General features: G+C 41.8%; 1 protein-coding gene across 5 annotated transcripts in view; it reads right to left on the minus strand.

Annotated features, from left to right (window-relative positions):
* zgc:158659 (uncharacterized protein LOC791141 homolog) overlaps window positions 1–27941 on the minus strand; it is a 36645-nt gene that overhangs the window by 6215 nt on the left and 2489 nt on the right. For 3 of the 5 annotated variants that reach the window (XM_034290732.1, XM_034290734.1, XM_034290735.1), the window contains exons 2-21: window positions 26069–26287; window positions 25334–25496; window positions 23333–23542; window positions 21877–22003; window positions 20531–20654; window positions 16498–16749; window positions 16049–16134; window positions 15383–15488; window positions 14511–14663; window positions 11034–11165; window positions 10056–10180; window positions 8286–8367; window positions 7499–7663; window positions 6242–6345; window positions 5212–5311; window positions 4661–4732; window positions 4376–4482; window positions 2794–2915; window positions 1689–1767; window positions 276–446 (exon numbers count right to left, since the gene is read on the minus strand). In XM_034290732.1, coding sequence (XP_034146623.1) covers window positions 276–446; window positions 1689–1767; window positions 2794–2915; window positions 4376–4482; window positions 4661–4732; window positions 5212–5311; window positions 6242–6345; window positions 7499–7663; window positions 8286–8367; window positions 10056–10180; window positions 11034–11165; window positions 14511–14663; window positions 15383–15488; window positions 16049–16134; window positions 16498–16749; window positions 20531–20654; window positions 21877–22003; window positions 23333–23542; window positions 25334–25496; window positions 26069–26257 — 2669 coding nt within the window. In that variant the 5' untranslated portion in view covers window positions 26258–26287. Of the gene's footprint in view, window positions 1–275; window positions 447–1688; window positions 1768–2793; window positions 2916–4375; window positions 4483–4660; window positions 4733–5211; window positions 5312–6241; window positions 6346–7498; window positions 7664–8285; window positions 8368–10055; window positions 10181–11033; window positions 11166–14510; window positions 14664–15382; window positions 15489–16048; window positions 16135–16497; window positions 16750–20530; window positions 20655–21876; window positions 22004–22801; window positions 22827–23332; window positions 23543–25333; window positions 25497–26068; window positions 26827–27941 lie in introns of those variants that run through there. The other 2 variants (XM_034290733.1, XM_034290736.1) reach the window with 2 other exon arrangements.

The raw sequence follows: 27941 nt of genomic DNA on the forward strand, positions 1-27941 counted from the left end.
AGACATATGAACAGGTCTATCGCTCTGTTATAACTGACAAGACAGACAGACATATGAACAGGTCTATCGCTCTATTATAGCTGAGAAAACAGACAGGTGTTACAGACAGACACGTGTAACAGACAAACAGACAGATGTAATAGACAGAGACACATGTAACAGACAGACATGTGTAACAGAGAGAGACAGGGGTACCAGACAGACAGCTGTAACTGACAGACTGGTCTAACAGACAGAGAGACAGGTGTAACATACAGACAGACAGGTGTACTCACGCCTCTCCTCTGTTTTTGTCTTTGATCCAGTGATGCAGAGTGTTGCTGTTGAACTGCAGCGCCCCCTTTAGGCCTCCTTTACACTGGATCTGCATGATGGTGTAGCTGTTCTTCACCACCTCGATCAGACCAACACAGTCGCCTATAGACAGACAGCCGTACGGCAGCATCCTGTTGGGGTGGAGTTAGTATTTATTTATCTATAGACAGACATCCATATGACATCATCCTGTTGGGGTGGAGTTAGTGTTTATTTATCTATAGACAGACATCCATATGACATCATCCTGTTGGGGAGGAGTTAGTATTTATTTATCTATAGACAGACATCCATATGACATCATCCTGTTGGGGTGGAGTTAGTGTTTATTTATCTATAGACAGACATCCATATGACATCATCCTGTTGGGGTGGAGTTAGTAGTTATTTATCTATAGACAGACATCCATATGACATCATCCTGTTGGGGTGGAGTTAGTGTTTATTTATCTATAGACAGACATCCATATGACATCATCCTGTTGGGGTGGAGTTAGTGTTTATTTATCTATAGACAGACATCCATATGACATCATCCTGTTGGGGTGGAGTTAGTATTTATTTATCTATAGACAGACATCCATATGACATCATCCTGTTGGGGTGGAGTTAGTATTTATTTATCTATAGACAGACATCCATATGACATCATCCTGTTGGGGTGGAGTTATTGTTATTTATCTATAGACAGACATCCATATGACATCATCCTGTTGGGGTGGAGTTAGTAGTTATTTATCTATAGACAGACATCCATATGACATCATCCTGTTGGGGTGGAGTTATTGTTATTTATCTATAGACAGACATCCATATGACATCATCCTGTTGGGGTGGAGTTAGTAGTTATTTATCTATAGACAGACATCCATATGACATCATCCTGTTGGGGTGGAGTTAGTAGTTATTTATCTATAGACAGACATCCATATGACATCATCCTGTTGGGGTGGAGTTAGTATTTATTTATCTATAGACAAACATCCAAGGTTTTTATAAGGTTTTTATTTTTCATTTTTCCCCCTCGAAGATTTCAGTTTGTTTTTTAATTGAATTGTTCACATTATAGGTCACATTAAAAGTGGAAAAGGTTCTGACGTGATTTATCTTTGTCTCATTCTTTTACATCACAAAAACCTGGCATTTTAACAGGGGTGTGTAGACTTATTAAATCCACTGTATTTTCCTGGTTGGCTGACACCACACTTATGAAAAGAACATTCGCAACAAGACATTCAAGTGTGAGTGTGTGTGTGTGTGTGTGTGAGTGTGTGTGTGAGTGTTTGTGTGTGTGTGAGTGTGTGTGTGTGTGTGAGTGTGTGTGAGTGTTTGTGTGTGTGTGTGTGTGTGAGTGTGTGTGAGCAGGGTGTTACCTCAGGTCCAGTCCCTGGTTCTGCCAGATATTCTCCATAATCTTAATAATCTGCAGAGTCAGCATGTCCTGCCGGAGATCTGGTTAAATTAAAGATTAAAAACACACATACACACACACACACCATACATTCACACAAACACACACACCATACATATACACACACACACCAACACGCACACCATACACACATATACACACAGACACACACACACACACCGTTGAGGATGCTTTAGTGTCTGAGTGATGAAGTTATGGAATGCAGTAGTGTATAACATACACACCCACCCTGACACCTCAAACACACACCCCATACATATACACACACACACATAAACACACCCCATACATATACACACACACCATACACACACACACATAAACACACACCCTGACACCTCAAACACACACCCCATACATATACACACACACATAAACACACACCCTGACACCTCAAACACACACCCCATACATATACACACACGCCATACACACACACACATAAACACACACCCTGACACCACAAACACACACCCCATACATATACACACACGCCATACACACACACACATAAACACACCCTGACACCTCAAACACACACCCCATACATATACACACACGCCATACACACACACACATAAACACACCCTGACACCTCAAACACACACCCCATACATACACACACACACACATAAACACACCCTGACACCTCAAACACACACCCCATACATATACACAAACACCAAACACACACCCTGACACCTCAAACACACACCCCATACATATACACACACACATAAACACACACCCTGACACCTCAAACACACACCCCATACATATACACACACGCCATACACACACACACAAACACACACCCTGACACCTCAAACACACACCCCATACATATACACACACACACATAAACACACACCCTGACACCTCAAACACACACCCCATACATATACACACACGCCATACACACACACACACACATAAACACACACCCTGACACCTCAAACACACACCCCATACACACACACACACACATAAACACACACCCAGACACCTCAAACACACACCCCCTCTCCCTCCTCTGTATCTCTCACCGTCTCCGTTCTTGAAGATCACCTCGTTGTTGGTAAACAGGAGTTCACTCATGATGTCAGGATTGTCCCAGTTCAACCACAGAGGACGTTTGGCTGATGACATGATCCTGCACTCCTCCAGCCTGGGAGCAGTTAGACACAGTCAGGTTGTGTTAAAGACACTCAGCCTGGGAGCAGTTAGACACAGTCAGGTTGTGTTAAAGACACTCAGCCTGGGAGCAGTTAGACACAGTCAGGTTGTGTTAAAGACACTCCTCCAGCCTGGGAGCAGTTAGACACAGTCAGGTTGTGTTAAAGACACTCAGCCTGGGAGCAGTTAGACACAGTCAGGTTGTGTTAAAGACACTCAGCCTGGGAGCAGTTAGACACAGTCAGGTTGTGTTAAAGACACTCAGCCTGGGAGCAGTTAGACACAGTCAGGTTGTGTTAAAGACACTCAGCCTGGGAGCAGTTAGACACAGTCAGGTTGTGTTAAAGACACTCAGCCTGGGAGCAGTTAGACACAGTCAGGTTGTGTTAAAGACACTCAGCCTGGGAGCAGTTAGACACAGTCAGGTTGTGTTAAAGACACTCAGCCTGGGAGCAGTTAGACACAGTCAGGTTGTGTTAAAGACACTCAGCCTGGGAGCAGTTAGACACAGTCAGGTTGTGTTAAAGACACTCAGCCTGGGAGCAGTTAGACACAGTCAGGTTGTGTTAAAGACACTCAGCCTGGGAGCAGTTAGACACAGTCAGGTTGTGTTAAAGACACCAGCTGGTGAACAGGGTTGTGTGTGTGTGTGTGTGTGTGTGTGTACCTGAGGTTGCCCAGCTGGTGAACAGGGTTGTGTGTGTGTGTGTGTGTGTGTGTGTATCTGAGGTTGCCCAGCTGGTGAACAGGGTTGTGTATGTGTATGTGTGTGTGTGTATGTGTGTGTGTGTGTGTGTGTGTGTTCCTGAGGTTGCCCAGCTGGTGAACAGGGGTGTGTGTGTGTGTGTACCTGAGGTTGCCCAGCTGGTGAACAGGGTTGTGTGTGTGTATGTGTGTGTGTGTGTGTGTACCTGAGGTTGCCCAGCTGGTGAACAGGGTTGTGTGTGTGTGTGTGTGTGTGTGTGTGTGTGCCTGAGGTTGCCCAGCTGGTGAACAGGGTTGTGTATGTGTTTGTTTTTGTGACTTGTCAGGACATTTTGTCCCCACAACTATACTAAAACCTGAACAAGGTGACTTGTGGGGACATTTTTCATGTCCCCACATTTCAAAAGTCATTTTCTGGCTCAGGGTTAAGTTTTAGGGTCAAACTTACAATTAACTTTAGACTTAGAATTGGGGTTTCTTTAAGGTCCAGGTGTTGTTGGTTAAGTTTAGGGTTAAGGTTAGCCATTATATCTAGGTAAAGTTTAGCCATAAATGTTACTTTATTGAGGTTAAGGTTAGGGTTAGGGTTAGGTAAGGTTAGGGTTAGGGTTAGGTTAAGGTTAAGGTTAGGGTTAGGGTTAAGGTTAAGGTTAAGGTTAGGGCAAGGGAGCATGGAATTTAGTTTTTCTGGTCCCCACATTTCACAAAAACAAACGTGTGTGTGTGTGTGTGTGTGTGTGTGTGTACCTGAGGTTGCCCAGCTGGTGAACAGGGTTGAGGGGAGAGACAAAGCCTTGCAGAGCCTCCATGTAGTCTGGGCGGGACATATGTTCTACCAGGAACTTCATCTGGGTCTGCCGACCAATCAAATCACAGCGTTAGACAAATCAACCAAGCAACATCTAGAGCTAAAGCCAATACCTGTGTTTTTTTAAGCTCTTTGAGACTAATAGCGCTTTGTAATGAATAGTGCTATATATCATAAAGTAAATATTATTAATAATAACATTTAAAATTGTGTGTGTGTGTTACCTTCTGGGTTTCGTCTTTCTTCTCCTGTTTCAGAGTGTCTGTAAGGTTCACCAGTTTGTCCATCGCCTCCACCTGGAATAATCAGTATCAAATTAACAACAACACCATTAGTACAACAAGATATTACACTACTACTAATAAGTGTCAATACTAACCTGTCTTTTGAGATATCTGAGGTAATACTGGTATCAATACTAACCTGTCTGGTGAGATGTTTGAGGTAATACCAGTGTCAATACTAACCTGTGTGTTGAGATATCTGAGGTAATACCAGTGTCAATACTAACCTGTCTGGTGAGATGTTTGAGGTAATACCAGTGTCAATACTAACCTGTCTGGTGAGATGTTTGAGGTAATACCAGTGTCAGTACTAACCTGTCTGTTGAGATGTTTGAGGTAATACCAGTGTCAATATTAACCTGTCTGTTGAGATGTTTGAGGTAATACCAGTGTCAGTACTAACCTGTCTGTTGAGATGTTTGAGGTAATACCAGTGTCAGTACTAACCTGTCTGTTGAGATGTTTGAGGTAATACCAGTGTCAGTACTAACCTGTCTGTTGAGATGTTTGAGGTACATCCCACAGGCTCTGCAAAAGGCCTCCAACAGAAGACCAAACCTTCTGGACACAGTCTTGTTATGCATCTCTGACCTAAAACACACAGGAAGAGAGAGAGATTGACGGAGAGACAGACAGAGAAAAAGACAAAGACTATAGTGGTGTCCTATAGAGACTATAATGGTGTCCTATAAAGACTATAGTGGTGTCCTATAAATACTATAGTGGTGTCTTGTAAAGACTATAGTGGTGTCCTATAAAGACCATAATGGTGTCCTATAAAGACCATAATGGTGTCCTATAAATACTATAGTGGTGTCTTGTAAATACTATAGTGGTGTCCTATAAAGACTATAGTGGTGTCCTATAAATACTATAGTGGTGTCCTATAGAGACTATAATGGTGTCCTATAAAGACTATAATGGTGTCCTATATAGACTATAGTGGTGTCCTATAAATACTATAATGGTGTCCTATATAGACTATAGTGGTGTCTTGTAAATACTATAGTGGTGTCCTATAAAGACTATAATGGTGTCCTATAAAGACTATAATGGTGTCCTATATAGACTATAGTGGTGTCCTATAAATACTATAATGGTGTCCTATATAGACTATAGTGGTGTCTTGTAAATACTATAGTGGTGTCCTATAAAGACTATAATGGTGTCCTATAAAGACTATAACGGTGTCCTATAAAGACTATAGTGGTGTCCTATAAATACTATAACGGTGTCCTATAAATACTATAGTGGTGTCCTATAAATACTATAACGGTGTCCTATAAATACTATAGTGGTGTCCTATAAAGACTATAGTGGTGTCCTATAAAGACCATAATGGTGTCCTATAAATACTATAGTGGTGTCCTATAGAGACTATAGTGGTGTCCTATAAATACTATAGTGGTGTCCTATAAAGACTATAGTGGTGTCCTATAAATACTATAGTGGTGTCCTATAAAGACTAGTGGTGTCCTATAAAGACTATAGTGGTGTCCTATAGTGGTCTAGGGTACTTACTTAAGATGCCAGAAGAAGAAGTGTCCTATCCTCTGATTGGTCAGAGCTTTCTTGATGAGGAAGCGAGCCAGAGGGTTGTCCAGGTACATCTCATACTTCAACACCTACCAACACACAAACAAACAGAATCTTAGTTAAGCAAATAAAAGACTACTTACTAGCTTCTAAAGAGGTACAGAAAGACAATCAACAAGATTTTGCTGTCTGTCTTTTTTAGTGTATTTATGTATGTCTGTCTTTCTTTAGAAGCTAGTAAGTAGTAAGCATTTTTAGACAGTCAGACAGTTAAACAAACATACCAGCTGTAGAAGACCGACAGACCTGTACCAGCGATAGAAATCAGATGGACAGACCTGTACCAGCTGTAGAGCTTAAACAGACAGACAGTCCTGTACCAGCTGTAGAAGTAGAACAGACAGACAGACCTGTACCAGCTGTAGAAGTTAAACAGACAGACAGTCCTGTACCAGCTGTAGAGGTTAAACAGACAGACAGTCCTGTACCAGCTGTAGAAGTAGAACAGACAGACAGACCTGTACCAGCTGTAGAAGTTAAACAGACAGACAGACCTGTACCAGCTGTAGAAGTTAAACAGACAGACAGTCCTGTACCAGCTGTAGAAGTCAGACGAATAGATCTGTACTAGCTGTAGAAGTCAGACAGACAGAACTGTACTAGCTGTAGAAGTCAGGCAGACCTGTACTAGCTGTAGAAGACAGACATACCTGTACTAGCTGTACAAGACAGACATACCTGTACTAGCTGTACAAGACAGACATACCTGTACTAGCTGTAGAATACAGACATACCTGTACTAGCTGTAGAAGACAGACATACCTGTACTAGCTGTAGAAGACAGACACACCTGTACTAGATGTAAAGGAGAGACAACCTGTACTAGCTGTAGAAGTCAGACAGACAACCTGTACTAGCTGTAGAAGACAGACATACCTGTACCAGCTGTAGAAGACAGACAACCTGTACTATCTGTAGAAGGCAGACATACCTGTACTAGCTGTAGAAGACAGACATACCTGTACTAGCTGTAGAAGACAGACATACCTGTACTAGCTGTAGAAGACAGACATACCTGTACTAGCTGTAGAAGACAGACATACCTGTACTAGCTGTAGAAGACAGACACAGCTTTACCAGCTGTAGAAGACAGACATACCTGTACTAGATGTAAAGGAGAGACAACCTGTACCAGCTGTAGAAGACAGACATACCTGTACCAGCTGTAGAAGACAGACATACCTGTACTAGCTGTAGAAGGTACTGGCTCAGTTTGTCGTCGGTGAGACCCTGTACGAGGCAGCGTAGGGCGAACTCCCGAACCATCGGGTCAGGAAAGTTACAGTCCAACAGCTCCAATGCACTTTCTGGCTGCATCAAAGGCCAGTCCCTCAACAGGCAGTACATCTAACGGAGGACAGAGAAACAGGCAGTGGATCTAACGGAGGACAGAGAAACAGGCAGTGGATCTAACGGAGGACAGAGAAACAGGCAGTGCATCTAACGGAGGACAGAGAAACAGGCAGTGCATCTAACGGAGGACAGAGAAACAGGCAGTGCATCTAACGGAGGACAGAGAAACAGGCAGTGCATCTAACGGAGGACAGAGAAACAGGCAGTTCATCTAATGGAGGACAAGAGAAACTGCTAAATAATATATAGAGGATTAAAATCACACTAGCATGGAAAAGACAGCTCCTGGAGGAGCAGTAAAACTGAGGATGAGGATCTACTGGATGAGTAGTAAGACAGACAGGATGAAGATCTACTGGAGTAGTTACAGAACAAACAGCATAAAGATCTCCTGGAGGAGTAGTAATACAACAGTACAACAGTGTGTGTGTGTGAGGCGTTTTAAGTGTGGGTGGGTGTGAGGTGTGTGTGTGAGTTGTTTTGACTGTGTGTGGGTGTGAGGTGTGTGTGTGTGTGAGTTGTGTGTGTGTCTGTGTGTGTGAAGTGTGTGTGTGTGAGGGGTTTTGAGTGTGTGTCAGGTGTGTGTGTGTGTGTCAGGTGTGTATGTGTGTGTTACCTGTGACCATTCGTCCCTGGAGTTCCATTTGACTGAGAGCAGCAGCTTTGGAAGAGACTCGGGAATGTTGACACAGTAATGTCTGGAGGAGAGAGACAGGGAGAGAGACAGGAAGAGAGACAGGGAGAAAGACAGGGTGAGAGACAGGGAGAGAGACAGGAAGAGAGACAGGAAGAGAGACAGGGAGAGAGACAGGAAGAGAGACAGGAAGAGAGACAGGGTGAGAGACAGGGAGAGAGACAGGGAGAGAGACAGGGAGAGAGACAGGGGAGAGGGAAATGGGAGGGAGACAGCGTGAGAGACAGGATGTAAGGAGAGGGAAATGGGAGGGAGACAGCGTGAGAGACAGGATGTAAGGAGAGGGAAATGGGAGGGAGACAGCGTGAGAGACAGGATGTAAGGAGAGGGAAACGGGAGGGAGACAGCGTGAGAGACAGGATGTAAGGAGAGGGAAATGGGAGGGAGGGAGAAAGAGTGACGGGAGGAAAAGGGAGAAAGGGTGAGAATGAGAGGCAGAGAGACAGGTCATACAAAGTTCATCTATAATTATTTAAATCTCTTGTAGTTCATAAAATATTTCCATGAGTGTTTCCTGACAATTAAGTTGTATTGAGAGTCCATTAGACTATTAAACTCCCACAGTTCAAAAGTCTTAAACCATCAAAGTTCTAGAGTCTTAAACCCTCACAGTTCTAGTCTTAAATCATCAAAGTTCTAGAGTCTTAAACCCTCACAGTTCTAGTCTTAAACCATCAAAGTTCTAGAGTCTTAAAACATCAAAGTTCTAGAGTCTTGAACCCTCATTAAACCCCCAAAGTTCTATTCCTAAACCCTGACTGTTCCAGCAGGGGCTGATAGAACACTGAGCTACAGCGTACATCTTAAACCATCCCAGTCCAAAACTGTATAATTTGTATAAATACAGTTATATTTAAACATTAAGGGAATGATTCTTCTAGCTAGTAAAAAACCTAGTGCAGATAAGTAGTGTGAATATTGTACAGTATTATTTTCTTTTAAATCAATCTCACGTAACCCCCCCCTACTCCCTGCCCAACTTATCCCCTCATAATAATGTCCATTCTAGTGTTCTACTGTAATTCCAGACAATAGTGAGACAGTCATAATAATGTCCATTCTAGTGTTCTACTGTAATTCCAGACAATAGTGAGACAGTCATAATAATGTCCATTCTAATGTTCTACTGTAATTGCAGACACTAGTGAGGCAGTCATAATCATGTCAATTTTAGTATTCTAATTCCAGACACTAGTGAGACAGTCATGATAATGTCCATTCTAGTGAGACAGTCATGATAATGTCCATTCTAGTGAGACAGTCATGATGATGTCCATTTTAGTGAGACAGTCATGATAATGTCCATTCTAGTGAGACAGTCATGATGATGTCCATTTTAGTGAGACAGTCATGATAATGTCCATTCTAGTGAGACAGTCATGATAATGTCCATTCTAGGGAGACAGTCATGATAATGTCCATTCTAGTATTCTAATTCCAGACACTAGTGAGACAGTCATGATAATGTCCATTCTAGTGAGGCAGTCATGATAATGTCCATTCTAGTATTCTAATTCCAGACACTAGTGAGACAGTCATGATAATGTCCATTCTAGTGAGACAGTCATGATAATGTCCATGCTAGTGAGACAGTCATGATAATGTCCATTCTAGTGAGACAGTCATGATAATGTCCATGCTAGTGAGACAGTCATGATAATGTCCATTCTAGTGAGACAGATCTGGTGTTACCTGTGTCTCCAGAGGAAGTCTTTCTCCTGCTCAGACAACTCATAGAGAGGATCTCTGCTACACAGGGACCGCAGCTGTTCTCCATCCGCCACTGATACACTGCTGTCACAGGCCAAGCGGCTGCTCTGTACACACACACACACACACACACAGCATGCTTTACCATCAACATGATAATAATCAAGGTTGTTATCCTACAGAGAACTTTTAAAGAACTTTTCCACTACAGTGGATGGACGTCTGGACACTCAGGCCACTGACTTCTGACGAGCCTCTGTTTCAGGTTAACATACCAAATGTTCAACATATCTTACACATTTAAACAGTCTTCCACTTGTGTTAAATGCAGAATTAACAAATGTATGCTTTTTAAATGTCAAAACAGTCAGATTAAAATATTTATGAAATGATTTGTTTAAACGCTCTGAAAGTAATTGGTTCTTTCCTATGAAAGAATCTGGCTTGATGAGTTTCATGACATCCAAAAAAACATTCAAAACACAGGTAACTGAGCTGATGAAGAAGTTAAACATTAAGATACGGTATCCTCTACATAAACAAAACCTATTCAACATGTAAATATGAAGAGAAAACATATTTTACACACTTATGTTCCACTGTGCAATGATGTTTATTACTGTTTACAGGTTCATTGTCTTCTGTATAAAGAAGAGGGTTGTATGTCTTTATAGACTAGAAAGGAGCAGCGTGGACAGGTGATTATTTACAAGCACTAATGCAGAAACATCCGTCATACTGGTCAACATGAATATATCTCAGACTCAAAAGATATAGAACTAGATCCCAAGAATGGGTTAGAGGTTCACTTGGTGTCCACAGAGTTGGGCAAAGCTGCCTTTGTTTACTTTGGGCCTTGTTTGTGGAATAAATGACATAAATCCTCAGAATGCGATGTGTTGGAGCAACTAGGTTGTTTTAAAAGGCTGATTTGTGACATTTGTGATCACACCCCCTCACCAGTCCCAGACAGTAGTTGTATCCCAGTTCTCGTGAGATGGTCCAGTTGGCGTGTTCTTCAATCTGCTGTTCATCAGGGAACAGAACCACCTGGTTGAACCAGGAGAACTCCAGTTCCACACACGGGGTCTCCTGCAGGGAGGGAGGAGAGGATTCTAGGTTAGATACTGAATATCCATCTATCTATCTACCCATCTATATATCTATCTATCCATCTATATATCCATCTATCTATCTACCCATCTATATATCTATCTATCCATCTATATATCCATTTATCTATCTACCCATCTATATATCTATCTATCCATCTATATATCCATCTATCTATCTACCCATCTATATATCTATCTATCCATCTATATATCCATCTATCTATCTATCTATCTACCCATCTATATATCTATCTATCCATCTATATATCCATCTATCTATCTACCCATCTATATATCTATCTATCCATCTATCTATCCATCTTTATATCTATCAATCTATCTACCCATCTATCTATCTATATATCTACCCATCTATCTATCTATATATCTATCCATCTATTTATCTTTCTACCCTTTCTGTCTGTCCATCAATGAACCCCTATATCTATCCATCTATTTATCCATCCATCCATCCATCTATAATGAGAGTACCAATGCTTAGTTTATGGAAGTCATAGCTATCTCTCCAACAATAAGTGCTGAGTCAGTTGATGTACTCCTGGATAATTTTAATGCCAAAATATTGAATGTCATGGATCGTGTTGCACTGGTAAAGGTAAAGAAAACTATGAGCAAACAGAAAACACCATGGAGAACCACCATGATGGTAAGAACCCTGAAAAGAGAATGTAGGAAAGCAGAACTTAAGTGGAGGAAAACTAAACTTCAAATCCACTATGACATCTATAAACAAAGCCTTGGTAGCTTCAACAATGAGTTACGCAGGGCCAGACAGCAAGATTTATCTGGAATGATCAACAAAAATATCAATAATACCCGCACTCTATTTGTCATGGTCGACAAGCTTACAAACCCAATAAAGCAGATAGCATCAGAACTCATGTCCACTGTCAAATGTAATGAATTTGCGTGTTTCTTTAGTGAAAAGACTATAAGTATTAGACAGACCATCAGAACTACACAGTCTAACAAGGACTCTGTACCGTCACCAAGACCACCAAGACATAACTTGGTTATTATGTTGCAGTTTAATAAAATTGATCAAAAATCCCTAGAAGAAAAACTTCCACATGTTGTCTCGACACACTGCAATCAGATTTAAAAAATAAATAATTAACTCAATAACAATGGAACTGCAGCAAATAGTTAATAGCTATCTTCAATCAACTCAGCAATTTTGTGACCTCAAGCGGTCTCTTAGATTTAAGTCAGGTTTCTGACCTCACCTCAGTACTGAAACGGCCCTGATTAAAGTTTTAAATGATATACGGCTGAATACTGATTTTGATAAAATAACAGTTCTGGTTCTATTGGATCTCAGTGCAGCATTTGAAACTGTTGATCATTGAACACTTATCGACTGGAAAATTGGGAAGGACTCTCAGGGACAGTTCTTGATTGGTTCAGATCTTATCTAGATGGCCGGAGTTACTTTGTCACCATAATAATAATGTAATAATAAATCTGATAGGGAGGCTATGACATGCGGGGTTCCACAGGGATCAGTTCTTGGACCGCTTCTGTTCAATCTCAATACGCTGCCTCTGGGCCAAATTCTACAAAACAACAACATTAACTACCACAGCTATGCCGATGATACTCAAATATATATGGTCCTCGAACCGTATGACAACAGCTCAATAGACTCTCTGTGTCATTGTATAGAACACATAAATACCGGGATGAACCAAAATTGTCTACAATTAAACCAAGATAAAACTGAGATTGTTGTGTTTGGCAACAAAAATAAAAGAACAAGTATTAGTAAAGAGCTGGATTCTCGGGTCCTTAAAACCAGGGATCAAGTGCGTAATCTTGGTGTTCTGATAGACTCAGACCTCACATTTAACAGTCATATCAAAGAGGTCACCAAAACAGCATTCTATCATCTTAAAAATATAGCCAGAATCAAAGGCTTGGTGTCCCAAAAAGACCAAGAGAAGCTCATCCATGCTTTTATCTCTAGTAGGGTTGACTACTGTAATGGCCTCTTAACTGGACTCCCCAAAAAGACTGTAAAACAACTGCAGCTCATTCAGAATGCTGCTGCTAGAATGTTAACCAGGACCAAGAGAACAGAGCACATCACTCCGGTTCTTAAATCTTTGCATTGGCTTCCAATCAGTTACAGAATAGATGTTAAAGTGGTGCTTTTAGTTTATAAATCTCTGAATGGTTTAGGACCCGAATACATTTCTGATGTTTGCAGAATATAAACCGAGCAGGGCTCTTAGATCCATGAACACAGGTCAGCTAGTAGAGCCCAGAGTCCAAACTAAACATGGAGAAGCTGTGTTTAGCACTTATGCTGTATAAAACTGGAATAAACTACCAGAAGATCTTCGACGTTCCCCAAACGTATCACTGTTTAAATCCAGCTTAAAAACACTTCTCTTCTCACGTGCCTATGACTGAGATCTTAAACTTAAATTAACTGTTTTGCCTTTTAGCTTCCTGTGTTTTATCACTTCAACTTAACTGCACTGTTTAGTCTTACAGCTTTTATAGCTTCCTATGTTTTATATTATGCTGTATTTTATATTTCTCTTGTTGATTTATTTGGTTATTAAATGTATATTTTGCTATCTTTTACCAATCATAATGCAAGTTCTGGTGCTATCAGAGGAATAACCTCTGTGTAAATGTAACAATCTGCTGATGACAGATAATGCAAGTTCTTGTGCTGCTGTTTAGACATCGATGTAGGGTATTATCTCACAAAAGGACTGACGAGTTTATCCAAGTGCTGGAGCACCAGGATTGAGATACCAGGGTGGTTTAGTAAACAGTTATGGTAACTGTAATTCATTGAGGATGAATATAAAATGCATGTACAGACATGGCATAAATGTCCCCCTGGAGAGAACCAAGTAAGACATTGATGCAATGATTATCTCACATAGGGACTGACGGGTTCATCCTTGTATTGGAATGTGAGGATTGAGATACCGGGGTGTTGAAGTTCATGCAGTCCCCCTGGAGACAGCTGAGAATTGTAACAATCTGACTGTAATTCCATTGCATTTTGTATTTTTATTTTCACTGTAAAGCACATTGAATTGTTTCTATGTGTGTGCTATATAAATAAACTTGCTTGCTATCATCTATAAATCCATCCATCCACCCATCATTTAGAAACCATCCAGCATTGTCACAAACTGACACATGCATTTGAACAACAGCTTACTGACTTTGAGACCCAATCTATCTATCATACATATTAAACAGACAGACAAGAGAAGGCAGTCAACCTTAGTTGTCCACATGGTTTCTATCCACACAGTTCATGATGCGTTGGTACCTTGTTGGGGTTGGATCCAGCCACTCCGATGGGGTTGAGCAGGTCCTCCAGGCCGTGGGGAACCGGCCACAGACTCAGAGCCACTTTACCACAGACCAGAGTGTCCTTGTAGTCAAACAGGTTGACATTACCCCAGGCCAGGGGGCAGTGCTCCTAAACACGCACACAAACACACACACACACACACACAGACACACACACACAGACCAGGGTGTCCTTATTATTAAAGTCACTCTTGACCTGCCATCTACACAGACACAGACAGACAGACACACAGTCAGACAGACACACAGACAGACAGACACACAGACTAACAGACAGCCAGACAGACACACAGACAGACAGTCAGACAAACAGACAGACAGTCAGACAAACAGACAGACACACAGACAGACACACAGACAGACAGACACACAGACAGACAGACACACAGACTAACAGACAGCCAGACAGACACACAGACAGACAGTCAGACAAACAGACAGACAGTCAGACAAACAGACAGACAGACACACAGACCGACAGACAGACCGACACACAGACAGACACACAGACAGACACACAGACACACAGACTAACAGACAGCCAGACAGACACACAGACTAACAGACAGCCAGACAGACACACAGACAAACAGACAGACAGACACACAGACCGACAGACAGACCGACACACAGACAGACAGACTGACAGACAGACACACAGACAGACACACAGACAGACACACAGACAGACACACAGACACACAGACTGACAGACAGACACACAGACACACAGACAGACAGACAGACACACAGACAGACACACAGACAGACAGACAGACACACAGACAGACACACAGACACACAGACTGACAGACAGTCAGTATCTACCTCCTTGGCTCCCTTGCGTCCCTTGACGGAGCAGATGGACAGGCAGAGTCGGGCGGAGCGAGGGAGGTCGGTCAGATAGATGTCATACGACAACCACTCATTCCACCTGAGGAGACGGGAGGGTGGGGAACGTCATCAGGGTGGTGTTACAGTGTGGTGGTGCTGTTGAAATGTTGTGGTAATGTACTGGTAAAGTTGTGGTACTGTTGTGGTAATATTGTAGTAGTTCTGTAGTATTAAGTTTTTTTAATAATGTTGTGTTGGTGTTACCTGGGGTTGGAGCAGGGAACTCTCTCAGTGTTTCATTAATGTTGTAATAATGTTTTAGTAGTGTTGTGTTTTATTTTAATAATGTTGTGTTGGTGTTACCTGGGGTTGGAGCAGGGAACTCTCTCAGTGTTTCAGTAATGTTGTAATAATGTTTTAGTAGTGTTGTGTTTTATTTTAATAATGTTGTGTTGGTGTTACCTGGGGTTGGAGCAGGGAACTCTCTCAGTGTTTCATTAATGTTGTAATAATGTTTTAGTAGTGTTGTGTTTTATTTTAATAATGTTGTGTTGGTGTTACCTGGGGTTGGAGCAGGGAACTCTCTCAGTGTTTCAGTAATGTTGTAATAATGTTTTAGTAGTGTTGTGTTTTATTTTAATAATGTTGTGTTGGTGTTACCTGGGGTTGGAGCAGGGAACTCTCTGGGTGTTGACATTATCACACAACGGCTCTCCACCATGATAGATCCCTGTTCTAACATAGATCTGAAACACACACACGTATACAGTATACACACACACACACACACAATGATCACCTATATGACAGGAGGCCACATGACACAGTTACTGTAGCTAAACATTTCATCATCGGTTACTATCATTACGGTAACACCTTCTGCCTTGATAGTGTAGCTAAACAAGTCATCATCAGTTACCATCATTACGGTAACACCTCCTCCTGCCTTGATACTGTAGCTATACATGTAATCATCAGTTACCCTCATTAAATTAACACCTCCTCCTGCCTTGATAATGTAGCTATACATGTAATCATCAGTTACCCTCATTAAATTAACACCTCCTCCTGCCTTGATAATGTAGCTAAACATTATCAGCATCTCCTACCTTGTCTATGTCTCTGATGTTGACATTGACGTATGTGGCACAGAGCAGTCGGACCCTGAGCAGGGTGTTGAAGGCCCAGAGGGAGCGGGGGGTGCTGGGGTCTCCTCCCCCGGGACAGGGGCTGGGCTGGGGGGTCCTTCGGCTGTAGGATGGGGCCACAAACCCACTGCCTGGGAGCTGGCTATACAGACTGTCCTTAGACACCAGCATGAGGTGGGGCAGCCGACCCATGGTGATACAGCCACGGACATACTGGGGACAGAAGACAAAGGACCCATGATGATACAGACATGGACATACTGAAGACAAAGGACCCATGGTGATGCATCCACGGAAATACTGGGCACAGAGAACAAAGGACCTGTGGTGATACAGCCATGGACATACTGGGGACAAAGGACCCATGGTGATACAGTCATGGACATACTGGGGACAAAGGACCCATGGTGATACAGTCACGAACATATTGAGGACAGAGGATAAGGACACATGGTGATGCAGCCTCTGACATAATGGGGACAAAGGACCCATGGTGATACAGCCATGGACATACTGGAGACAGAGGACAAAATACACATGGTGATACAGCCACAGACATACTGGGGAGAGAGGACAAAGGACACATGGTGATACAGCCACGGACATACTGGGAACAGAGGACAAAGGACCCATGGTGATACAGCCACGGATATACTGGGGACAGAGGAAAAAAGACACATGGTGATACAGCCACGGACATACTGGGGACAGAGGACAAAGGACACATGGTGATGCAGCCATGGACATAATGGGGATAGAGGACAAAGGATCCATGGTGATGCAGCCATGGAGATACTGGGGACAGAGGAAAAAGGATCCATGGTGATGCAGCTATGGACATACTGGGGACAGAGGACAGATGAGAGTCTGTGTGTGAGTCGGATAGCTTGGTTTAAATATAGACATGGGGTCTAGCAGTCCCCATAAATATAGTCCCCATAAATTCAGTCCCTGTAAGGTTTTTCAGCACAGAAAAAGGCTATTTCTAGGTTAGGTTTAGGTTACAATGTACAATAATTGCTTAGGGTTATCACTAATTATAGTGTTAATGTTAGAATTTATGTTCAGGCTTTAGGGGTTAGGCATAACAGTTACATTTTTATAGTAATTTTTTATGTTAAGAAACCACTGCACCTTTTTCTTTCCTTTCCAAAAAAGTTGATAAAGGAAAGTTCTGAGTGAGGAAAAGAAAGCGGTCAATTTGCAATGGTCTCTTAATTTGAACCCTTCTGTTCCTCATTAAAAACGTTCCTTTTTCGACTTTTTTGGAAAGGAAAGTAAAAGGTGCAGTGGTCTCTTAATTTTTTCTGGAGCTGTATGTTACAGTTATGTTTGCTATAGAGTTAAAGGATATGTTACAGTTATGTTAGGTATAGGGTTAAAGGATATGTTACAATTATGTTTGCTATAGAGTTAAAGGATATGTTACAGTTATGTTAGGTATAGGGTTAAAGGATATGTTACAATTATCTCAGGTATAGGGTTAAGGGATATGTTACAGTTATGTCAGGTACAGGGTTAAGGGACATGTTACAGTTATGCTTGGTATAGGATTAAGGGATATGTAACAGTTATGTTTAGTATAGGGTTAAGGGATATGTTACAGTTATGTTTGGTATAGCGTTAAGGGATATGTTACAGTTATGTTTGGTATAGAGTTAAGGGATATGTTACAGTTATGTTTGGTATAGCGTTAAGGGATATGTTACAGTTATGTTTGGTATAGCGTTAAGGGATATGTTACAGTTATGTTTGGTATAGGGTTAAGGGATATGTTACAGTTATGTCAGGTACAGGGTTAAGGGATATGTTAGTTATGTCAGGTATAGGGTTTAGGGATACGTTACAGTTATGTAAGGTATAGGGTTAAACGATATGTTACAGTAATTTCAGGTATAGGGTTAAGGGATATGTTACAATTATCTCAGGTATAGGGTTAAGGGATATGTAACAATTATGTTTGGTATCGGGTTAAGGGATATGTTACAGTTATTTCAGGTATAGGATTAAGGGATATGTTACAGTTATGTCAGGTACAGGGTTAAGGGACATGTTACAGTTATGCTTGGTATAGGATTAAGGGATATGTAACAGTTATGTTTAGTATAGGGTTAAGGGATATGTTACAGTTATGTTTGGTATAGCGTTAAGGGATTTGTTACAGTTATGTTTGGTATAGCGTTAAGGGATATGTTACAGTTATGTTTGGTATAGGGTTAAGGGATTTGTTACAGTTATGTTTGGTATAGGGTTAAGGGATATGTTACAGTTATGTTTGGTATAGTGGTTAAGGGATATGTTACAGTTATGTCAGGTATAGGGTTAAGGGATATGTTACAGTTATTTCAGGTATAGGGTTAAGGGATATGTTACAGTTATGTTTGGTATAGCGTTAAGGGATTTGTTACAGTTATGTTTGGTATTTCGTTAAGGGATATGTTACAGTTATGTTTGGTATAGGGTTAAGGGATTTGTTACAGTTAAGTTTGGTATAGGGTTAAGGGATATGTTACAGTTATGTTTGGTATAGGGGTTAAGGGATATGTTACAGTTATGTCAGGTATAGGGTTAACCGATATGTTACAGTTATTTCAGGTATAGGGTTAAGGGATATGTTACAGTTATTTCAGGTATAGGGTTAAGGGATATGTTACAGTTATGTTTGGTATAGGGTTAAGGGATATGTTACAGTTATGTCAGGTACAGGGTTAAGGGATATGTTAGTTATGTCAGGTATAGGGTTTAGGGATAAGTTACAGTTATGTCAGGTATAGGGTTAACCGATATGTTACAGTTATTTCAGGTATAGGGTTAAGGGATATGTTACAGTTATTTCAGGTATAGGGTTAAGGGATATGTTACAGTTATGTTTGGTATAGGGTTAAGGGATATGTTACAGTTATGTCAGGTACAGGGTTAAGGGATATGTTAGTTATGTCAGGTATAGGGTTTAGGGATAAGTTACAGTTATGTCAGGTATAGGGTTAACCGATATGTTACAGTTATTTCAGGTATAGGGTTAAGGGATATGTTACAGTTATTTCAGGTATAGGGTTAAGGGATATGTTACAGTTATGTTTGGTATAGGGTTAAGGGATATGTTACAGTTATGTTTGGTATAGGATTAAGGGATATGTAACAGTTATGTTTGGTATAAGGTTAAGGGATATGTTACAGTTATGTTTGGTATAGGGTTAAGGGATATGTTACAGTTATGTTTGGTATAGGGTTAAGGGATATGTTACAGTTATGTTTGGTATAGGGTTATGGGATGATAGTAAAACATGACAAATCAGTCCACATAAGGTTTTTGGAAAGGTCTTTAATAGTGAAAATGCAACTTCTGGCTAATGGGAAAATTGGGCATAGTGTAAGAATAGGGGTTACTTTCAGGTTTAGGCATTCATGTCTGTGTGTATGTGTACATCTGTGTTCATGTGTGTGTCTGTGTGTGTGTGTGTGTGTGTGTCTGTGTTCATGTGTGTGTCTGTGTGTGTGTATGTGTTTATGTGGGTGTATGTGTATCTGTTTGTGTGTGTCTGTGTGTGTGTATGTGTGCATCTGTGTCTGTGTTTATGTGTGTCTGTGTGTTTATGTGTGTGCATGTTTGTGTTTATGTGTGTGTATGTGTCTGTGTTTGTGAGTATGTGTGTGTGTGTGTGTGTGTGTATGTGTGTGTCTGTGTGTATGTGTGTGTGTGTGTCTGTGTTTATTTGTGTGTCTGTGTGTATGTGTGTGTATGTGTCTGTGTTTATGTGTATGTATGTGTGTATGTGTGTGTATGTGTCTGTGTTTGTGTGTATGTGTGTGTATGTGTCTGTGTGTGTGTGTCTGTGTCTGTGTGTGGGTCTGTGTGTCTGTTTGTGGGTCTGTGTGTGTGTTTATGTGTGTGTTTGTGTGTATGTGTGTGTATGTGTCTGTGTATGTGGGTGTATGTGTTTGTGTGTGTGTTTGTGTGTGTGTGTCTGTGTTCGTGCGTATCTCTAAGACCTACCTTGTACTGGCTGAGGGGGTATTTCTCCAACAGGTACTCATCACAGCCACAGACCTTCAGGATGTACTGACCCTGGTACTCCTGGACACACAGTCTGAGCTGCTGGGCCGACAGATGCATGGACCTTGGGGAGGGTAGAGGGGTCGCTGGAGGTCAGATTGGATGGGCCAGAAAAGGGGCGAGTGCAAGTTGTGAACCCCTATACCTACCAATGCCATTATAAACACTCTGTCTACCATCACATACAACCTCACTTATTAAAATGAGTTGGTCTCACCACCATCACCTACATTAAAATGAGTTGGTCTCACCACCATCATCTATATTAAAATGAGTTGGTCTCACCACCATCATCTACATTAAAATGAGTTGGTCTCACCACCATCACCTACATTAAAATGAGTTGGTCTCACCACCATCACCTACATTAAAATAAGTTGGTCTCACCACCATCATCTACATTAAAATGAGTTGGTCTCACCACCATCACCTACATTAAAATGAGTTGGTCTCACCACCATCATCTATATTAAAATGAGTTGGTCTCACCACCATCACCTACATTAAAATGAGTTGGTCTCACCACCATCACCTACATTAAAATGAGTTGGTCTCACCACCATCATCTACATTAAAATGAGTGGGTCTCACCACCATCACCTACATTAAAATGAGTTGGTTTCACCACCATCACCTACATTAAAATGAGTTGGTCTCACCACCATCATCTACATTAAAATGAGTTGGTCTCACCACCATCACCTACATTAAAATGAGTTGGTCTCACCACCATCATCTACATTAAAATGAGTTGGTCTCACCACCATCATCTACATTAAAATGAGTTGGTCTCTCACCACCATCATCTACATTAAAATGAGTTGGTCTCATCACCATCATCTACATTAAAATGAGTTGGTCTCATCACCATCATCTACATTAAAATGAGTTGGTCTCACCACCATCATCTACATTAAAATGAGTTGGTCACACCACCATCATCTACATTAAAATGAGTTGGTCTCATCACCATCATCTACATTAAAATGAGTTGGTCTCACCACCATCATCTACATTAAAATGAGTTGGTCTCACCACCATCACCTACATTAAAATGAGTTGGTCTCACCACCATCATCTACATTAAAATTTGTAGATCTCACCACCATCATCTACATTAAAATGAATTGGTCTCACCACCATCATCTACATTAAAATGAGTTGGTCTCACCATCACCATCTACATTAAAATTAGTTGGTCTCACCACCATCATCTACATTAAAATGTGTTGGTCTCACCAAAATCCCATCACTGTCATCTTCAATAAAGTACTTTGTGGCATCACCTAGTCTTCTTCCTGATGGCCTCAGCTATGAGTTGTTCTGGTAGACTGTCATGGCTGATCTTCAGTGTGTACTTCTGTTTGGAGTTGGATGGAGAGACGATCACCCAGATGGTCACTATCAGACGGCCTGGACCAGGGAGGGGGAGATAAGGGTGAGGAGGGAGGTGGGAGATAAGAGAGGTCTTACTATTATTTTGCTCAACAAAATCATATTTTCACATAAATACTTATTACACCCCACACCTTTCTTTCACTCACCCACACAAACACATGATATCTCTCTCACAAATGGACACGGTATCTCCTCAAAATCACAAACACACCATATCTCTCTCACAAATGGACACAGTGTCTCCTCAAAAACACAAACACACGATATCTCTCTCACAAATGGACACAGTATCTCCTCAAAAACACAAACACATGATATCTCTCTCACAAATGGACACAGTATCTCCTCAAAAACACAAACACATAATATCTCTCTCACAAATGGACACAGTATCTCCTCAAAAACACAAACACACAATATCTCTCTCACAAATGGACACAGTATCTCCTCAAAAACACAAACTTTTAGCAACTGTGTTCAGTTTACAGTGGATGTGTTAGGGTTAGTATTAGTATTGTATTAGTACTACCCCTTGTCCAGTTTACAGTAGATATGTCAGGGTAAGTGTCTATTATTAATACCAACCCTTGTCCAGTTAACAGTAGATGTGTTGGGGTTAGTGTCTATTATTAATACTAACCCTTGTCCAGTTTAGAGTAGATGTGCTGGGGTTAGTATTAGTATAGTATTAGTACTAGCCCTTGTCCAGTTTACAGTAGATGTGGTGGGGTAAGTGTCTAGTATTAGTATTAACTCTTGTCCAGTTTACATTAGATGTGCTGGGGTTAGTATTAGTATAGTATTAGTACTAACCCTTGTCCAGTTTACAGTAGATGTGCTGGGGTTAGTATTAGTATAGTATTAGTACTAACCCTTGTCCAGTTTACAGTAGATGTGCTGGGGTTAGTATTAGTATAGTATTAGTACTAACCCTTGTCCAGTTTACAGTAGATGTGCTGGGGTTAGTATTAGTATAGTATTAGTACTAACCCTTGTCCAGTTTACAGTAGATGTGCTGGGGTTAGTATTAGTATAGTATTAGTACTAACCCTTGTCCAGTTTACAGTAGATGTGCTGGGGTTAGTATTAGTATAGTATTAGTACTAACCCTTGTCCAGTTTACAGTAGATGTGCTGGGGTTAGTATTAGTATAGTATTAGTACTAACCCTTGTCCAGTTTACAGTAGATGTGCTGGGGTTAGTATTAGTATAGTATTAGTACTAACCCTTGTCCAGTTTACAGTAGATGTGCTGGGGTTAGTATTAGTATAGTATTAGTACTAACCCTTGTCCAGTTTACAGTAGATGTGCTGGGGTTAGTATTAGTATAGTATTAGTACTAACCCTTGTCCAGTTTACAGTAGATGTGCTGGGGCAGCTCGGGGGCTGACTCTACATTGGGGGGGTACACATAGAGGGCCTGTGTGTGAGCCCCACCCCCCTCCCGCTCCTCCATGGCCTCTCTGCACACGCTCAGTATGCTCCGTCTGAAGTCCTGGACCTCCGGGTCCTTCACCTGCTCAAACTCACAGATAGGCATGCCTATTGCAAAGCCTGACCGCAACAAACACACAAACCTTGATACACATCCTTATACACACACTCAGATGGTCATCACAGGCCTGATCAAAAACTGTATAAATACTGTCAGTGAATATGTTTGTGTGTGTGTGTCAGTGTATATGTTTGTGTGTGTGTGTAAGTGTATATGTTAGTGTGTGTGTGTCAGTGTATATGTTAGTGTGTGTGTGTCAGTGTAGATGTTTGTGTGTGTGTGTAAGTGTATATGTTAGTGTGTGTGTGTCAGTGTATATGGTTGTGTGTGTGTAAGTGTATATGTTAGTGTGTGTGTGTAAGTGTAGATGTTCGTGTGTGTGTGTCAGTCTATATGTTTGTGTGTGTGTGTCAGTGTATATGTTTGTGTGTGTGTGTGTCAGTGTATATTGTTCTGTGTGTGAGTGTAAGTGTAGATGTTCGTGTGTGTGTGTGTGTGTGTAAGTGTATATTGTTCTGTGTGTGTGTGTCAGTGTATATGTTAGTGTGTGTGTGTAAGTGTATATGTTCGTGTGTGTGTGTAAGTGTATATGTTAGTGTGTGTGTGTAAGTGTTTATGTTTGTGTGTGTGTGTGTCAGTGTAGATGTTAGTGTGTGTGTGTAAGTGTATATTGTTCTGTGTGTGTGTGTGTAAGTGTATATGTTTGTGTGTGTGTGTCAGTGTAAATGTTAGTGTGTGTGTGTAAGTGTAGATGTTCGTGTGTGTGTGTAAGTGTATATGTTAGTGTGTGTGTGTCAGTCTATATGTTTGTGTGTGTGTGTCAGTGTATATGTTTGTGTGTGTGTGTGTGTCAGTGTATATGTTTGTGTGTGTGTTTGTGTCAGTGTAGATGTTAGTGTGTGTGTGTAAGTGTATATGTTAGTGTGTGTGTGTAAGTGTAGATGTTCGTGTGTGTGTGTCAGTCTATATGTTAGTGTGTGTGTGTAAGTGTATATGTTTGTGTGTGTGTGTGTAAGTGTATATGTTTGTGTGTGTGTGTGTGTAAGTGTAGATGTTTCTGTGTGTGTGTCAGTGTAGATGTTTCTGTGTGTGTGTGTCAGTGTAGATGTTAGTGTGTGTGTGTCAGTGTATATGTTTGTGTGTGTGTGTCAGTGTATATGTTTGTGTGTGTGTGTCAGTGTAGATGTTTCTGTGTGTGTGTGTCAGTGTAGATGTTAGTGTGTGTGTGTCAGTGTATATGTTAGTGTGTGTGTGTGTCAGTGTATATGTTTGTGTGTGTGTGTGTCAGTGTATATGTTAGTGTGTGTGTGTCAGTGTATATGTTTGTGTGTGTGTGTGTCAGTGTATATGTTTGTGTGTGTGTGTGTCAGTGTAGATGTTAGTGTGTGTGTGTCAGTGTATATGTTAGTGTGTGTGTGTCAGTGTATATGTTTGTGTGTGTGTGTGTCAGTGTATATGTTAGTGTGTGTGTGTCAGTGTATATGTTTGTGTGTGTGTGTGTCAGTGTATATGTTTGTGTGTGTGTGTGTGTGTGTCAGTGTATATGTTAGTGTGTGTGTGTCAGTGTATATGTTAGTGTGTGTGTGTAAGTGTATATGTTAGTGTGTGTGTGTCAGTGTAAATGTTAGTGTGTGTGTGTCAGTGTATATGTTTGTGTGTGTGTGTGTCAGTGTATATGTTAGTGTGTGTCAGTGTATATGTTTGTGTGTGTGTCAGTGTAGATGTTCGTGTGTGTGTGTCAGTGTAGATGTTAGTGTGTGTGTGTCAGTGTATATGTTAGTGTGTGTGTGTCAGTCTATATGTTAGTGTGTGTGTATAAGTGTATATTGTTCTGTGTGTGTGTCGCTGACCTATCTCCCTGTTGAGTATTTTCTCTTCTCTGTTGCCCAGCGGTTCAATGACCTTCAAGATGGGGTGAAACAGTCTGAGGTCACACAGACGCCGCGTCTCATCATAAAACTCCTCCCTCTCCGCCTCCTGGGTCACGCCCACAAAGATGTAACATGACTCCTCCTGGACCAATCAGAAGAAAACACAGGTCATCCGGGTGGACTACTGACCAATCGGTAATAACACTGTTACTGTATAGTCTGTTACTGTGAAGCGTGTATATTCAGACACAGAAACAGTCCCCCAGTGACAGAAGCTGTAGTACCCTACAGGAGTGTTTATAGATATATAACCTGCAGAAGGTGACATTATGTTTGTATATAATGTTTACAAACAGGTAACGGTGAGTATAGATATATAACCTGTAGATGGTGACAGTATGTGTGTATAAGGTGTACATAAAAATGTAAAGGTGAGTATAGATATATAATCTGTAGAACGGCAACAGTATGTATCAGGGGTGTATACAAATTTAATGTTGAGTATACATATATAACCTGTAGAAGATTAAATTATGTGTGTATAAGGTGTATATAAACAGGTAAAGTTTGTATAGATATATAACCTGTAGAAGGTGACGCCATGTTTCAGGTGTATATAAACAGGTAAAGGAGAGTATAGATATATAACCTGTAGAAGGTGACGGCATGTTTCAGGTGTATATAAACAGGTAAAGGAGAGTATAGATATATAACCTGTAGAAGGTGGTAGAGGGGGTACTTCCGGGCCTCTGTGAACAGCTGTTGTTTGATGCTGGTGAGCGGAGCCTCTCGGAGACACTCCAGACTAACCAGCATGCCGTTGGGCAGACAGCAGTCCACCAGGATCCGGGGGGGCATGAGGTGGAGACCCCATAGCTCACCTGACGACGGCCGAGGTGCCATCTACACCCACACAGTCCCCACTACCTCACCCTGCCAGGGAAGGAACACACATTACACACACAGTCCCCACTACCTCACCCTGCCAGGGAAGAAACACACATTACACACACAGTCCCCACTACCTCACCCTGTCAGGGAAGGAACACACATTACACACACAGTCCCCACTACCTCACCCTGCCAGGGAAGAAACACACATTACACACACAGTCCCCACTACCTCACCCTGTCAGGGAAGGAACACACATTACACACACAGTCCCCACTACCTCACCCTGCCAGGGAAGGAACACACATTACACACACAGTCCCCACTACCTCACCCTGCCAGGGAAGGAACACACATTATACACACAGTCCCCACTACCTCACCCTGCCAGGGAAGGAACACACATTACACACACAGTCCCCACTACCTCACCCTGTCAGGGAAGGAACACACATTACACACACAGTCTTCACTACCTCACCCTGCCAGGAAAGAAACACACATTACACACACAGTCCCCACTACCTCACCCTGCCAGGGAAGGAACACACATTACACACACAGTCCCCACTACCTCACCCTGCCAGGGGGAGGGACATGTTACACACACTTTGATGGAGAGATGGAAAGAGATGAGAGCAGCACAGACTGAAGTTGTGAGAGAGACAGAGAGATAAATAGAGGAGAGAGAGAAAAGTGGAGATATGGATAAAGGTGTAGAACAGACAGAGAAGAGAGAGAAGACGGAGGGGTAGACAAAGAGACCACAGACATTTTCAGTAACTGATTTGTAAATCCTCTATGATGTCAATTTCCCATATATGACCTGCTGGTCCTCTCCTCCCTCCTGCTCACTCTCTCTCTCTCCTACCTCACTCTCTCTCTCCTCCCTCACTCTCTCTCTCCTCCCTCTCTCTCTCTCCTTCCTCCTGCTTTCTCTCTCTCTCTCCTCCCTTCCGCTCTCTCTATCCTCCCGCTCTCTATCCTCCCGCTCTCTCTCCTCCCGCTCCATCTCCTCCCGCTCTCTCTCTCCTCCCTCTCTCTCTCCTCCCTCTCTCTCTCCTCCCTCTCTCTCTCCCACTATCTGTGTGTGTTTGATATCAGAAGTTAAAATCAGATCTTGTTGTGTGCTGCTGAACTGAACATGGCTAATGATGTAGAGTGGTAATGATATAGAGCGGTAATGATATAGAGTGGTAATGATAATATAGCGGTAATGACCACGGTAATGATAGCTGTGGAGATTTCACCAAAGCTTCCATCCTCTCCTCTCCAGGAACAGCCACCTGCCAGTCGGCTTAATCTCACGCTGCCTTTCCCTCCAGCCTATCAGGATGCGACAAAGCGGCAAACGCAATCCTACGCAACACAGAGGCAAGCTACGGCAAACATACACAACGTACCGCGGCAAGAGCCGACCCTTGCTGAGCTCAGTGGCAGCGAACAAAGAACCAAGTCACTACATGAGAGAAACACACACACACCCCCCACACACACACCCTCCACAACCCCCCCCCCCCCCCACACACACACACACACACAGAGTGACCATCTACAACCAGAAAGCATCATTAAGACAACATATAGAACGTCTTTGTAGCTAGAAAGACTGTAACATTGATGGGATGGAAGCTGACAGTACCTCAGCCCATAACCCAACCTACTGTTCAACAACCCATAACCCAACCTACAGTT

Source organism: Esox lucius, chromosome 24, assembly GCF_011004845.1.
Source record: "Esox lucius isolate fEsoLuc1 chromosome 24, fEsoLuc1.pri, whole genome shotgun sequence".
In the NCBI taxonomy this organism is placed as follows: Eukaryota; Metazoa; Chordata; class Actinopteri; order Esociformes; family Esocidae; genus Esox; species Esox lucius.